The 16,654-nt window shown below is 36.5% G+C and overlaps 1 protein-coding gene across 4 annotated transcripts in view; it reads left to right on the forward strand.

The window, feature by feature from the left end:
• The window catches only part of PPP1R42 (protein phosphatase 1 regulatory subunit 42), a 60,325-nt gene that overhangs the window by 23,933 nt on the left and 19,738 nt on the right, over positions 1-16,654 (forward strand). The window contains exon 6 of one of the 4 annotated variants that reach the window (XM_082719159.1): positions 7,939-8,104. The exons of the other annotated variants lie outside the window; for them this stretch is intronic. Coding sequence (XP_082575285.1) covers positions 7,939-8,034 — 96 coding nt within the window. The 3' untranslated portion in view covers positions 8,035-8,104. Of the gene's footprint in view, positions 1-7,938; positions 8,105-16,654 lie in introns of those variants that run through there. 4 annotated transcript variants of the gene reach the window in all.

Consider the following 16,654-nt stretch of genomic DNA (forward strand, 5'->3'; position numbering starts at 1 on the left):
TCAAGTGAGATTTATCCCAAGAATGAAAGATTGGTTTGATATTGGTTTGACAAAAATCAATATAATTTGGGATGCCTGGATGGCTCAGTCAGTTAAGTGCCTGCCTTCTGCTCAGATCATGATCCTAGGGTCCCAAGACTGAGGTGCACATCAGGCTCCTTGCTCAACAGGGAGCCTGCTTCTCTCTCTCCCTCTGCCCCTCCCTCTGCTCATGCTCTCTCTCTCTCTCTGACAAATAAAATCTTAAAAAGAATCAATATAATTCACCAAACAAAATAAAGGAGAAATATGATAATCTCAACAGAGGAACAAATATATTTTTAAAAATTCAACACCCATTTTGAGATCTTTTTAAAAATTCTCAGCAAAGAATAAATTGAAGGGAACTTAACATGATAATTGGCATTCATGTAAAATCTATAAATAGCATCATACCTAACTATGAAAGAATAAATGCTTTCCTCCTTGAGACTGAGAATAAAGCAAGGATGTTTGCTCTACTTTATAGCAGAAGTCCTGGCCATGCAATAAGTCAAGAAAATGAAAAAACAGTAAGTTTGGGAAGGAAAAAAATAAAAATATCTTTACCTGCAAACTACATGATTTGACAAATAAGGAATCATAAAAAATCTACAAAAGCTATTAGATCTTATAGAATAAACTTAGCAATGCCACAGGAAACAAGGTCAACATGCAAAAATCATTTTTCACACACTAGCATTAAACAACTGGAAAATGATTGTTTTAAAAATGCCATCGACCATTCATGTCAAAAAACATGAAATACATAATGATAAACTTAAAATATGTGCAATATAAAAACTACAAAATACTGTTGGAATAAATTAATGAAGAACTAAGTAAATGGAGAGAAATACCATTTTTCATGGATTGGAAGACTATATTCTTAAGATGCTAATTATTTTTAAATTAATCTATACATTCAACATAATCCCAATCATAATCCCTGCAAAAATTTTTAAAGAAATTGACAAGCTGAGGGGCTCCTGGGTGGCTCAGTGGGTTAAAGCCTCTGCCTTCAGCTCAGGTCATGATCCCAGAGTCCTGGGATCGAGCCCCGCATCAGGCTCTCTGGTCAGCAGGGAGCCTACTTCCACCTCTGTCTGTCTCTCTCTGCCTACTTGTGATCTCTGCCTGTCAAATAAATAATAAATAAAAATCTAAAAAAAAAAAAAAGCTAAAAAGAAAAGAAATTGACAATCTGATTCTAAAATTTATATGATAATGCAAAGGACCTAAAATATTGAAATAATATTGGTAGAAAGAATGATGTTGAAGAACTCTTTCTACCTGATTTCACTACTTTATTGCTACAATAATCAAGACAGTGCATTAGTGACATAGAATGGACACAGAGATCAAGATTTATAAAGAAATCACATGTGTTCAACTGATTTTCTTACACAGTTTCCAAGATAATTCAATCAGAAGGATTAACTTTTCAATAAATGCTGTTGGAACCACTGGATATCAAAATAGGAAAAGTGAACCTTCACCCTTTATATTGTATACAAAATTCACTCAAAGTAGATCATATCTAAATTTAACTGCTAAGATATAAAACCGTTAGATAAAAAAAAAAAAACATAGATTAGACAAAGTTCTTTAAAGAACTCAAACACAAAGAATACAAAAAGCAAGACCCATAAAAAACCTTAAACTGGACTTCATCAAAATCTATTTTTTTAAAAAAACTTCCATTCTTTGAAAGACATTAATGAAATGGTAAACCACAGATGGAGAGAAAATATTAGCTATCATACATGTCATGAGCAATTGTTATTCAGAATATATAAAGAACTTTTGAAATTCTATGATAAGAAGATGAGCAATACATTTTAAAATGGGCTAAAGATTATGACAAAGTTTATAAAGGAACATATACTAATGGTAAATTAATACAAGAAAAGATGCTGAGATCATCATTCATCAGGAAAAAGTAAATTTCAACCAAAGTGTGATTCAACTACAATGGCTAAAATTAAAGACACTGAAATCTCATTTTTTTTAGTTTTTATTTAAATTTTAATTAACATGCAGTGCAATATTGGTTTCAGAAGCAGATTCAGTGATTTATCACTTTAAACACCCAGTGTTCATCACAAAAGTGTCCTTTTTAATACAGATCACTCTTCTAGCCCATCACCTACCCAACTCATCAACCCTCAGTTTGTACTCTATCATTAAGAGTCTCTTACAGGGTTATGGGCATTAAGGAGGGCACTTTATGTAATGAGTACTGGCTATTATATGCAATTGATTAACCACTAAATTCTACCTCTGAAACTAAAAAAAGGGGGGGGGGGAGTGTTTCCTTCTCTCCTTTTTTCCCCCTTCTCATATGTTTGTCTACTTTGTTTCTTAAATTCCACATGAGTGAAAGCATACGGTATTTGTCTTTCTCTTACTTTGCTTAGCATAATACACTCTAGCTGTTGTTGCAAATGGCAAGATTTTATTCTTTTTTATTGAATTGAGTCATATTCTATTGTATATAAATATATACCACATCTTCCTTATCCATTAATGCCAATTTTTGTGGGTTTTTTCATTTTTTAAATTCAATTAATTAACATATAATGTATTATTAGTTTCAGAGGTAGAGGTCGGTGATTCATCAGTCTTATATAATACCCAGTGCTCATTACATCACATGCCCTCCTTAATGTCAACCATCCAGTTACCCCATTCCCTCACCCCCCCTTCCAGAAACTCTCAGTTTGTTTCCAATGATTGAGTCTCTTATAGTTTATTTCCCTCTCTGATTTCATCTTTTATTTTTTCTCTCTTGCCCTATGATCCTGTTTTGTTTCTTAAATTCCACATATGAGGAAATCATATGATAATTGTCTTTCTCTGATTGACTTATTCTGTTTAGTGTAATACCCTCCAGTTCCATCCACATCATTGCAAATGTCAAGATTTCAATTTTTGATGGCTAAGTAGTATTCCATTGTGTATATGTATCACATATTCTTTATTCATCTGTTGATGGACATCTGGACTCTTTCCATAGTTTGGCTATTGTGAACATTGCTGCTATAAACATTGGGATGCAGGTATCCCTTTGGATCACTACATTTGAATCTTTGAGTTAAATACCTAGTAGTGCAATTGCTGGGTCATAAGGTAGCTCTATTTTTAACTTCTTGAGGAAACTCCATACTCTTTTTCTGAGTAGCTACACCAGCTTCCATTCCCACTAACAGTGTAGGAGTGTTCCCCTTTCTCTGCATCCTCACCAACATCTTCGTTTCCTGGGTGGTTAATTGTAGCCATTGTGACTGGTATGAAGTGGTATCTCAATGTGGTTTGGATTTGTATTTCCTTGATGCCAAGTGACGCTGAGCATTTTTTTCATGTGTCTCTTGGCCATTGGTATATCTTCTTTGGAGATATGTCAGTTAATGTCTTCTGCGCATTTCTTTATTGGATTACTTATTCTTTGGGTGTTGAGTTTGATAAGTTCTTTATTGATTTTGGATACTAGCCCTTTATCTGATATCTCACTGCATTCTGTCCATTGTCTTTTGGTTATGTTGACTGTTTCCTTTGCTGTGCAGAAGCTTTTTATTTTGATGAAGTCCCAATAGTTCACCTTTTGTCTTTGCTTCTCTTGCCTTTGAGATGTGTCTAGCAAGAAGTTGCTGCAGCCAAAATCACAGGGGCTGCTGCATGTGTTCTCTTCTTCATTCCATCTTACATTTAGGTCTTTCATCCATTTTGAGTCTATTTTTTGGTATGATGTAATAAAATTGTCCAGCTTCATTCTTCTACATATGGCTGTCCAATTTTCTCAACACCATTTGTTGAAGGCACATTTTCCATTAGATATTCTTTCCTGCTTTGTCCAAAATTAGTTGAGCATAGAGTTCAGGGTCTATTTCTGGGCTCTCTATTCTATTCCATTGATCTACGTGTCTGTTATTCTGCCAGTACTATACCATCTTGATGATTACAGCTTTGTAACAGAGCTTGAAGTCCAGGACTGTGATGCCACCAGCTTTGGTTTTCTTTCTCAACATTTCTCTGGCTATCTGGGGTCTTTTCTGGTTCCATACAAATTTTAGGATTCTTTGTCCCAGCTCTGTGGAAAAAAAAAGTTGATGGTATTTTGATAGGGATTGCATTGAAAGTATAGACTGTTCTAAGTAGCATGGACATTTTAAAGATATTTGTTCTTCCAATCCATGAGCATTGAACATCTTTCCATTTCTTTGTGTTAGTCTCCCATTTCTTTCATGAATGTTCTGTAGTTTTTCAAGTACAAATACTTTTCCTCTTTAATTAGTTTTTTTCCTAGGTATCTTATGAGTTTTAGTACAATTGTTAATGGGATTGACTCATTAATTTCTCTCTCTCCTGTCTCATTGTTAGTGTATAGAAATACAACTGATTTCTGAGCATTGATTTTATATCCTGCCATGTGGCATTCCTACATACATTCCTGTATGAGTTCTAACATTTTGGAGTGGAGTCTTTTGGGGTTTTCATGGAGAATATGTCATCTGCAAAGAGTGGAAATTTGACTTTGCCAATTTAGATGGACTTATTTCTTTTTGTTGTCTGATTGCTGAGGCTAGGACTTCTAGTACTATGTTGAACAACAGTGGTGGCAGCGGACATCCCTGCCATGTTCCTGACCTTAGCGGAAAAGCTCTCAATTTTTCCTCATTGAGAATGACATTTGCTGTGGTCTTTTGACATATGGCTTTTATAATACTGAGGCACATACTCTCTATCCCTACACTCTGAAGAGTTTTGATCAAAATAGGATACTGTACTTGGTCAAAAGCTTTTTATGCATCTATTGAGAGATCATATGGCTCTCATCCTTTCTTTTATTAATACACATTGATTAATTTGTGGAGGCTAAACCACCCTTGCAGCCCAGGAATTAAATCCCACTTGGTCATGATGAATACTCCTCTTAATGGGTTGCTGGTACCCCTTGACTAGGATTTTGGTAAGAATTTTGGCATCCATGATTATCAGGGATATTGGTCTGTAATTCTCATTTTTTGTGAGGTCTTTTGTTTTGGGATCAAGGCAATGTTGGCTTTATGGAGTTTGGAAGTTCTCCTTCCATTTCTATTTTTTGAAATGTTTCAGAAGAATAGATATTTATTCTTTTTTAAATGTTTGGTAGAATTCCCCCTGGGAAACCCTGGTCTCTTGTTTGTTGGGAGATTTTTGATTACTGCTTTAATTTCCTTGCTGGTTATGGGTCTGTTCAGGTTTTCTATTTCTTCTTCATTTGGTTTTGAGTTTATAGGTCCTTAGGAAAGCATCCATTTCTTTCAGATTGCCTCATTTTTTAGCATATAGTTGCTCATAATATGTTCTTATAACTGTTTGTATTTCTTTGGTGCTGGTCATGATCTGTCCTCTTTCATTCATGATTTTATTTATTTGGGTCCTTTCTCTTTTCTTTTTGATAAGTCTGGTTAGGGGTTTATCAATCTTATTAATTCTTTCAAAGAACCAGCTCTTAGTTTCCTTGATCTGTTTTACTATTGTTTTAGTTTCCATTTCATTGATATCTGCTCTGATCTTTATTAATTTTCTCCTCCTGCTGGGTTTAGGCCTTATTTGCTGTTCTTTCTCTAGCTCCTTTAAGTGTAAGGTTAGATTGTGTATTTGAGATCTTACGTTTCTTGAGAAAGGCTTGTATTGTTATATTATTCCATCTTTGGACTGCCTTTCTGCATTCCAAAGGTTTTGAACAGTCGTGTTTTCATTTTCATTTGTTTCCACGAACTCTTTAAATTCTTCTTCAAGGGGCGCCTGGGTGGCTCAGTGGGTTTAGCCGCTGCCTTCAGCTCGGGTCATGATCTCAGGGTCCTGGGATCGAGCCCCGCATCGGGCTCTTTGCTCAGCGGGGAGCCTGCTTCCTCCTCTCTCTCTGCCTGCCTCTCTACCTACTTGTGATCTGTCAAATAAATAAATAAAATTCTTTAAAATAAATAAATAAATAAATAAATTCTTCTTCAATTTCCTGGTTGATCCATTCATTCTTTAGTATGATGCTCTTTAGCCTCCATGTATTTGAGTTCTTTCCAAATTCCTCTTGTGATTGAGTTCCAGTTTCAAAGCACTGTGGTCTAACAATATGCAGGGAATGATCTCAATCTTTTGGCACTGGTTGAGATTTGATTAGAGACCTAATATGTGATATAGTCTAGAGAATGTTCCAAGTGGACTTGAGAAGAATGTGTATTCTTCTGCTTTAGAATGGAATATATCTGAATATATCTGTGAAGTCCATCTGATCCAATGTGTCATTCAGGGCCCTTGTTTCCTTTCCATTCTGCTTAGATGATCTGTTCAGTGCAGTGAGGGAGGTGTTACAATCCCCTACTACTATTGTATTGTTATCAATGTATTTCTTTAGTTTTGTTACTAATTGGCTTATATAACTGGCGGCTCCCATGTTAGGGGCATAGCTATTTACAATTGTTAGATCTCCTTGTTGGATAGATGTTTTAATTATGATATAGTGTCCTTCCTCATCTTTTGGTTTAAAACCTAATTAGTCTGATAAAAGGGATTGGCCACCAATGCTTTCTTTTGATGTCCATTAGCATAATAAATGGTTTCCCACCTTCTTAATTTTAATCTGAAGGTGTCTTTGTGTCTAAAATGAGTCTCTTGCATACAACATATCGATGGGTCTTGCTTTCTTATTCAATCTCATATCCTATGTCTTTTGAATAGGGCATTTAACCCAATTAACCCATTAACATTCAGAGTAACTACTCAAAGATGTGAATTTAGTTACATCGTATTACATGTCAAGTCACTGTTTCTGTATATTGTCTCTGTTCCTTTCTGGTCTATGTTACTTTTGGGCTCTCTCTTCACTTAAAGGATCCCGCTTAACATTTCTTGAAGGACCGTTTTAGTGATCACAAATTCTTTTAGTTTCTGTTTGTCCTGGAAGCTTCTTCTGTTTTTGAATGACATCCTTGTTGGATAAAATATTCTTGGCTGCATATTTTTCTCATTTAGTACCTGACTAAATAAGACTAATGTTTCTATCCTTATAGGTTATGAACCTCTTGTCCCGAGCTGCTTTCAGGATTTCCTCTTTGTCGCTGAGATTTGCAAGTTTCACTATCATATGTCGAGGTGTTGACCTATTTTTATTGATTTTGAGGGGGTTTTCTGTGTGTTCTGGACTTTAATGCTTGCTTCCTTCCCCAGATTAGGGAAGTTCTCTGCTATGATTTTCTCCAATATACCTTCTGCACCTCTCCCTTCCCCCTTCCCTCTTTTTCTGGGATCTCTATTATTCTAAAATTGTTTCACTTTATGGTATCACTTATCTTGAAATTCTCCCCTTGTGATCCAATAGTTCTTTATCTCTCTTTTTCTCAGTGTCTTTATTCTCCATCCTTTTGTCTTCTATATCACTAATTCTCTCTTCTACCTCATTTATCCTAGTGTTTAGAGCCCCCAGTTTTATTGCATCTCTTTAATAGCCTTTTTTATTTTGACTTGATTAGATTTTAGTTCTTCTAACATCTTGTTCCTATCCATACTAATTAGGTCCCTGGCAGTCAGTCCTGCCTCTTGTTCTCTCTCTCTCTTTTTTTTTTTTTTAAGATTTTATTTATTTATCAGAGAGAAAGAGGGAGAGAGAGCAAGCACAGGCAGACAGAATGGCAGGCAGAGGCAGAGGGAGAAGCAGGCTCCCTGCCGAGCAAAGAGCCCGATGTGGGACTCGATCCCAGGATGCTGGGATCATGACCTGAGCCAAAGGCAGCTGCTTAACCAACTGAGCCACCCAGGCATCCCTTGTTCTCTTTTTTTTGGGGTGAGTTCTCTGTCTTGTCATTATTGCAGAAAATGGTTGTTTTTCTATTTGCAAAGTTGCAGCTATTCTTTTTCTTAGATCTCTAGTTGCATTCACAGGTGTGCTGGATGATTTATAGCTATTCAGCTGAATTCCTGGGATCAGATGAAACTAAGGTCTCCTATTCCTCCACCATCTTGGACTATCTCCTCTGACCCCATTAATACCAATTTTTGATTGGATCTGGAGCCACTGGGTTTCTCATTAATTGCTAAGGAAAATCTAAAAGGCACACCTCTTTGGAAAATAGTTTGACAGTTTCTTATAAAGTTAAATATATACTTTTTATTAATGTAAATAAATATGACTCAGCAAACCCATTTTTAGGTGTTTATCTGAGCGAAATAGAAACCTATGTTCACACAAATATCTGTATGCAATTCTTTATAATTTTATTTGTAATTTTAGAAACAACCAAGTTGCCCTCAGATGGGAAATAGATAAGAAAAGCTATATTTTGTACCATAGAACATCACCCAATAATAAGAATGAATGAATTGCTATTGATGGATACAACAGCATGGACAAATTAGAAAACATTATACAGAGTGAAATAAGGTAGACAAAAAAGAGTACATACTGTATGACTTCACTTATATGAAACTCTTGAAAAGTAAAAACAAATGTACACAGTACTAATTGTATCAATAGTTGCTGAACAGGAATAGAAAAGGTTGACTGGAATGGGCCAGGAGTGAATCTTACAGAATAATGAAAATATTTTGTCTTGGTTATAGTGACTGTTATATGAATGTATAGGAGTTAGTATTTTAATGGATACATATTGTTTTATGTAAATTACAGCTCCATAAGGTTAATCTTAAACTAATATTGGAAAAATTTCCAAAACCAAAGGACATGAATTGCCAAATTGAAACAAGTCTCCCAAATGCCAGCACAGTGGATGGAAAATGATCCATAACCAGGTCCATCCTTACAAGTTTTTAGGACACCAGGAGTAAAGAGTTCCCAAGGAATTTGACTGAGGAAAAAAAAGATAATAATATAAAGAATCAAAATGGAATCAGAATCATCAGACTTTTTTATCTGGAACACAGTAGAAAAATGCCTCCAAAATTTTGAGATAGAAATATTCTAAACCTAGAATTATATACTCCATTAATTTTCAATCAGTTATGAGGTATAAAATATCTTTGAACATGCAAGCTCTCAAAAAAACTTATGTCCCTTTCTCAGGCACCTCTTAAAGAATGAGTTTCATCTAACCAGGATAGAAAACTAGGCAAAGGGAAGACATAGGATCTAGGAAGCAGGAGAAAGTCAAAAGAAATTCCCAGAATGAATATGAAGGAAATCTGAAGTGAAGTCTTAAGTAGTCTACCAGCCCAGGTTGTAGCAGGCTGAATTGGTGATAAATACATACAAAAATAAGCAAATAATCAACCAATATTTAACTCCAGGGAAAATAAAAAACAGTCATAGTGTATTATGTGATTTAACTTTGAATAACATTTAAGTGAGCTTAATTACATAGTCAATAAATACTAACCATATCAACAATTTTAATTTAACTCTATTGACAGCATTGGGGAAGGGAAGTTTATTAGGGTTTGGAGTGGTACTTACAAGAATTATATCATCATGTTCCATAGTAGGAATTCAGTAGATAATTATTTAAGATTTAAAAATCAATAAATAACAGCTGTTATTTAGTAATGTAGAGGTTAGTATGTGTAGGAATAGCTGTAGAAACTGAAAGTGGTTTTTTATAAGTCCTCAGTTTCTCTTTAAGTTTTGTTATAAACCTTACGGTCTTTTTTTTTATTTAAAGATTTTATTTATTTATTTGACAGAGAGAGAGAGAGAGAGAGAGTGATCACAAGTAGGCAGAGCCGCAGGCAGAGAGGTGGGGGGAACAGGCTCCCTGCTGAGCAGCAGAGAGCCCTATGTGGGTCTCGATCCCAGGACCCTGAGATCATGACCTGAGCCAGAGGCAGAGGCTTAACCCACTGAGCCACCCAGACACCCCATGGTCTTACTTTTTAACAGTGTTGATTGCATTGCTTTGATTTTAAAAAATCCAATTTAAAAATGAGTGAATGACTGGTAAGGAATACCTGGTTAACAGAATTCTGTTATCATATATCACCATATCTCTCATTAGACTGAGAGCATTTAAGAGCGAGGAATTTTTGTTATTTCAGAATTCCCTAGAGTTCAGCCCAGCGAGTGCCTGGCCCATAACAGGCACCTACTGTGTGATTACAGAATGAATGAATAATCAAAAAATAAAAAATATTCAACCATCTGAAGAACTAATATAAACCATTCAGCAAGTTCCAGAGGTTGGACTATGCCAAAAGTTGCTTTTTCCTCCCATAAAGAGACGATATCCAGGAAGTAAGGATAAATTTTAAGTTCTTTTACTTCCAGCAAAAACGACAAGCAATTTAAAATGCCCTGCATATCTTCTTGGAAGAGTGAATATAGACTTGACCAGGGTTCATTTAAAATGTGCTCTTGTGGTTTTGGTGGAAATGCAACATGGTATAGCCCCTCTGGAAAAGAGTATGGAGGTTCCTCTTTCAAAATGTTAAAAACAGAACTACCCAACATTGGTAGATGACGATCAACAACAGCCAAATTATGGAAGGAGACCAAAGGTCCATCAAGAGATGAATGGATAAAGAAGATGTGGTTTATGTACACAATGGGATATTAATCAGAGATGAAAAAGAATGCAATTTCTATTTGCAACAACATGGATGGAACTTGAGTGTATTACACTAAGTAAAACTAGTCAGTCAGAGAAAGACAAATGTATGATTTTACTCATGTTGGAATTTAAGAAACAAAACAGATGAACACAGAGGAAGGGAAGGAAAAATAAAATAAGATTTAAAACAGAGAGGGAGGCAAACCATAAGAGACTTTTAAGTCTAGAGAACAAACTGAGGGTTGCTGGAGGAGAGGTGGGTGGCTGAATGGGCTAAATGGGTGATGGGCATTAGGAGGGCACTTGCTAGGATGAGCACTGGGTGTTACATCTAAATGATACATTACTAAACTCCTGAAACCAGTACTACACTATTGTTAACTAACTTAAATTTAAATTAAAAATGATAATAACAATTAAAAAATAAAACATACTCTTTGTGGTCCATTTCAAATCAACTTCTAATGACTTAGTAAAAGGACATGTTGAAGTTTAGCTACAGAATATTAACTTGTTTCTTGGAATGTATTATTGGGGTCAGTATCTCCTTTTTTTTTTTTTTTTTGCTTTTATTTTTCCATTCTTTATACTCACTGACTGAAGCTGCCCTAAAGCTGCTGACATCAAACCCTGCGCCATGGGAAAGAAAGCTCAATGTGCCACACCTAAGGTCGTTGACATCCTTCCTCAAAGTCTTCAACAACAGACAGCTTTGTGCCATGGGGAAAAAGAAGTAGACATCATTAGAGACTCCTAACAAAATCCCTACAATTACCCAAGGCTTTTAGCACTTAGAGCAACTGCTTTTATATGGACATCCATAGGTTCCTTGTATACAGCTAACAAAAAAATACATGAAATGTGAAAAAAAGAAAAATAACTATCCCTAAGGATAGTTAAATAACTTCAACTCTTCCAATTAAGATTCAGGTTTGAGCAATGAGAAAGATAGTTAAGAAAAATCAAAAGGAAAAGATATAACCACAACAAAAATTCTGGCAGGGCAACTTAAAGTCTTTGAGCTCTGTGGAAGGAATAAGAAAAGGAAAAAGAAAAAAAATTTGGTCACTGGCAAAAATAGTTATTCTCAAATGATGCCCATGCCCTAGCCTACTGTGGGTACTAGGGCCACAGGGGAGTGGCTACGGTAGAGGGGGAGGCACAGGATACAGACCTGGAAGAAGCTTCCTCCTATTGGGGATTTTCCCTTTCTTCTCCCTTCTACAGACCCACAGCTGCCAAAACTCCTCCTTCCAAGATCCTCTAACCCTGCCTTCATTTCTCCTATTCCTTAGTTCAAAAATGGTCCAGGGAAAAGATCTGGGGCAAGGGAGGTGGAGGGAGGAGGGGGAAGGGTGGCAGAGGAGTAGAGGAGGAAACAGAATAACAGAGGATAAATCCAGACTTTTCCTCTTTCTACGTCTGTGGCCTCTCTCATCAGCAAATTTTTCAAAGGGGTTTTATGTAAGTTCTCCTTTATAGTTTCTGTCCTGTCCTTCTAATGTCAGATCCATTGATTCATGCATGCATTCATTCATGTCTTCTTATCCATTCATTCAAAACACCTACCATCTGGCAGTGCTTGCTATGGGAGAGACAATAGTGAACAAAAGGCAGATATAGTCCCTGGCCTCAAAGAGCTCTCAACCTTTAGAGAAAGAAAAACAATAAGCACATAATCACCTAAAAATAAATGTAAAACTGCACCTCTGGCAAATACTACAAAGAAAAAGTATGTGACTCTGAGAACTTCCAAACAGGGGGATTTGCCTTAGTTACAGAGCTCAGTGAAAGCTTCCCTCGGAAGGGATTGCTAAACTGGGTTCTGAGAGAATAGAAGGGTTTACCAGGTAAAGAATAGCATGTACAAAGGCCCCAGAGCAGATGAGAGTTTGGCCAAGATGAGAACAGAGAGAGAGAGTGAAGGTGGAGCACACTACATATAGAGGCTGATGGGTAGATGGGCCACATAGGTCATGATAGAGAGTTTTTTTTTTTTTTAAGATTTTATTTATTTATTTGACAGAGAGAAATCACAAGTAGGTAGAGAGGCAGGCAGAGAGAGAGAGGAGGAAGCAGGCTCCCTGCCGAGCAGAGAGCCCGATGCGGGACTCGATCCCAGGACCCTGAGATCATGACCTGAGCCGAAGGCAGTGGCTTAACCACTGAGCCACCCAGGCACCCCTGAGAGTTTTGTTTTTAAGAACAATGCTGAATCACTGAAGGTGTTTGAGCAGGGGGTAAAGTAGTAATAAAGTAGCATTTTCTTTTAAGATTTTATTATTTGACACAGAGAGATCACAAGTAAGCAGAGAGTCAAGCTGAGAGAAGGGGGAAGCAGGCTCCCTGGTGAGCAGAGAGTTCAATGTGGGTCTTGATCCTAGGATTCTGAGATCAAAGGCAGAGACTTAACCTACTGAGCCACCCAGGTGCCCCCAAAGAGTAGCATTTTGAAAAGACCAGCATCGCTACAGTGTGGAGAATAGCTTGGAAGAGGCCAGACTAGTTAAGAAGTGAGAGATGGTAGAAACTTGAACAGAGCTGGGGTAGAGATGAAGTAAGTAAACGCTCTGGAGAGCTGTTTGGAAATCAAGTGTACAGAACTTGGTGGTGAGTTATACAGAACATATACAGAACATCAAAGAAGAAGAGGTCAAGAATGATTCTCTGGCTTCTGCCTTGCACAATAGAAAATAGAGAACTCAAAAATCAGGTTTAGTGGAGAGGGAGAAGATGATGAGTTTTGGTCATATAGAGTTTGAGGTGCCTTTGTAGTCTTCTGGACAAAATATTAAATAGACAATTGGATATATAAAGCCAGAGCCCATGGACAGAAGAATATGGGTGTCTTTAAGATGTTGGTTATGTGATCACTTAAATGGTCATCATGAATGATACTATCTAGATATGGGAGGAAGAATATTTGGTGAAATGCCCAATGTAGTTTCCCATAAAATATGGTTCTTCCTGTCATGTACAGATGACCCTTCCTTCCTTAGTGTAACAGATGTTTTACTATTTTCATCAATGTGGCTATTCTTTTTCTGTAAAGGGTATACACATAAATGGAGATCATGGTGTATTAGACAATTGTTTTTCTAGCCATGATTTTACAGTCTGCTGTGGTCCAGGGAAGAAAAACAAGTTTGAAATAAATAAATGTATATTCTAGAAAAGGAAGGCAAGTGAATTGATCCCTGAACATCTGCCACAGGGACAATGTCCTTGGAGAGGCTTTATAACATTGTCGCTGCACAGCTATTCTTTGGGCTTTTTCTCAATTACATAGGTTGTTTCCATGGGTCATTTCAGGTAACAGTCCGCTGGGTATAGCTCGTTTTTATGAAATGATTTCTCCAGTCTCAAAAGCAACTTTTATAGAACAGCTTGTTTATATACCGGGGATTTCTGTGGTCAGAAGTTTGTTACTTGTAGAGTCAGAGATTAATTCAGGATCCAGGGAGCCTGCAAAAATACCATTAGAGAGCAGTCAGTAAGAAAAGAGGCTCCAAAGAAACTGAGAAAGTCTGAGATGGTAACGTATGGCTCAGTAATAAGGATAGCAGTGCCTGTTCAGGAGGACCAGGCTGCAGGGGTGCCCAGTGATTGAGGAAGCACAGTCAGTGGCCTAGACCCTTGTAACTCCAAATTTTGTCCTAAGACCAGCAGCATCAGCACCAAAAATGCAGAATCTCAGCTTCTGTTCCAGACCAAACATATCAGGACCTGCATTTAATAAATGAGATCCCTAGGTGATTCTTAAGCACATAAAAGTTTGATAAACACTGTTGTACTACTCTTTCAAGAAGTGTAGTGATAGTAAGTTTAAGAGACAGGATGAAAGGAGAGCAAGATTAGAAATATAAATGCAAAAGAAAGAATACCCCAAGAAGAAAAGGCCTAGAGAAGGGAAAACATCAAGAGGACTGATTAATTTGGAAAGAAAAAAAAAATGGGACTCTTCCTTTGTTGACAAAAATAGGAAAGAGTAATGGAAGAAGTGTGAGACCAAAGACCGAAAACTGAGAATACTCTGTGGGCAATGACCTAGTTCTCCCCAGTACACAGCAAAGTCAACCACTGAGGAGAATAAAGAGAGGTTTTAGGCCAAACAATACTCCATAGTTTAAATTCAGAGGATTCTAGTTTAAATGACACTTACTTTTAGTCAACACTCCTTTGCATTCTTTCCTATAACTCCTTTAAATAAGTATTCATCAATCTATTAAAATATTAAAACTTCACTGACCATTTACAATAAAACTTCCATTTCTATAAGTAGTTGATGAGCCATGAACTTCACTAAGGCCAATATTATATACCTTGATGACATATTAAGTAAACATCATGGTTGCAAAAATGTATAAAAATTTGAAAGAAGTTATATTAAAAAAATCTTTACCTGCAGTGTTTATGTCTGCAAAGTTTGCTAAATCAATAAAATGATCTGAAAAGTTCATCTCAGTCAGATATATTAGTGATTTACTTCATTGGTTTTCTGATGGCCATTTATCATGAAGTAAAGCATCTTCAGAATGAATGGTGGAAATAAAAAATTTGATGTGCCTGCCTCTCAACTAAACTAAATATTTGATTTATAAGACACAAATGAACAAACCACTATGGCCTGTCATGTTTTTCCAGTTTCTAATTTATTCAACCTCTGTTCAATATTGATCCTGACAAGCAGAGTAACCCAAAGATAAATTTATTCACTCCACAGTTTAGTCAGAAACAAGCCAAAAATTATAGATTTTCCCAGGCAGATGATGACAAGCAGTCAGGGGGATGACAAATGGCTGTCTTTAGATTTAGTTAGGACAGTTGGACCAGACATTTCCAATAAAGACTGGAGCATGCTGGTCAAATACAGGTTCATCAATGGCCATCATTAACTGTAGAGCAAGCACTGCCAGTTACTGCAGGCGCCTACATAGGAGGTTGGGCACCAGCCCTGCATGGGAAATAGAATCAGTTCCTCGGTATTTTGCAGCACTCCTCTAAGTGATAGCCTGACATGATCATTTATCAAACAGAGACTGTCCAGAAAACTGTCTGCTCCCTTTAGTAACATTGAAGGGCAGGAAAGCAAAAGCATTTTATTAAAGACAGGAAGGCAATGAACTACCAGAGCGTATCCAAAGGGTAATCATATTTCAGCACAGGATTAGTTTAGTCTTAAATAAACACACACTGGAGGGAGTATGTCGCGGGTCATTTATCAACTGAGGAATAATTAACAAAACTCTACAGGATTCTTTTTATCTATATACATTTTAAGTTTTCTTATTATTATTATTACTCAACTTTTGGGTGATGGCATCATATTCAACACTACAAAAATTCAATGCACAATTCCTTCCTTAGAGGTCTTAGACTAAGAGAAATACTTATGTGAAACTCTCACATAAAATAATCATGGCTGTATCAAATGCTGTTGAACAAATGCTGTGGAGAGGAAATAATCCAGAGCCCAAGACTGAAAGATGAAGTTACAACTTTTGAAGACAGCTTTCTTATAAGAAATCAACTACTAGTCAGTGAGTCAGAAGCTTATTCTTCTTAACAACAGTTTTTACACTCTGGATCAAAATTAAGAGAAAGTTATTAGCTAAGGGGTGGTAGGACAGACAAAAAGAAAATTAACATATTTATTAGTTACCTGCTTTGTTCCAGGCACTTTATTTATATGTGAGAACTAATCCTAACTTTCACACTTTATAAGTGAGAACATAGACTTGCCTAAGGTCATACAGTAAACAGCGGGGCCAGGAAGATTCGGTTTGTCTATTTTTTTTAAAACCCCTATTTTTTTTCACAAATTACTTTTTTGGATACCTCAGAGTCTAGTACAGAACTTAGCCCATGATTCAATATGTATTTTGTTGAATAATGAAGTAGGTAGAACCGGAAATATTTTTACCATTTTATGTAAGAAGATATTGGTCTCAAAAAGATGAAGAGAACTACCAGGTGCTCTGCAGTGGGTACTAGATACCCACCCAGCTGTCCTTATAATTATTCCCCTAAAATACCATTCCTTCATGCAGATAGAGGCATATTCCTGGATGTTCCAAATTTGTTACTTCCATGATATG

The sequence above is a fragment of the Mustela nivalis genome, assembly GCF_964662115.1.
Source record: "Mustela nivalis genome assembly, chromosome: 2".
Lineage (NCBI taxonomy): Eukaryota > Metazoa > Chordata > Mammalia > Carnivora > Mustelidae > Mustela > Mustela nivalis.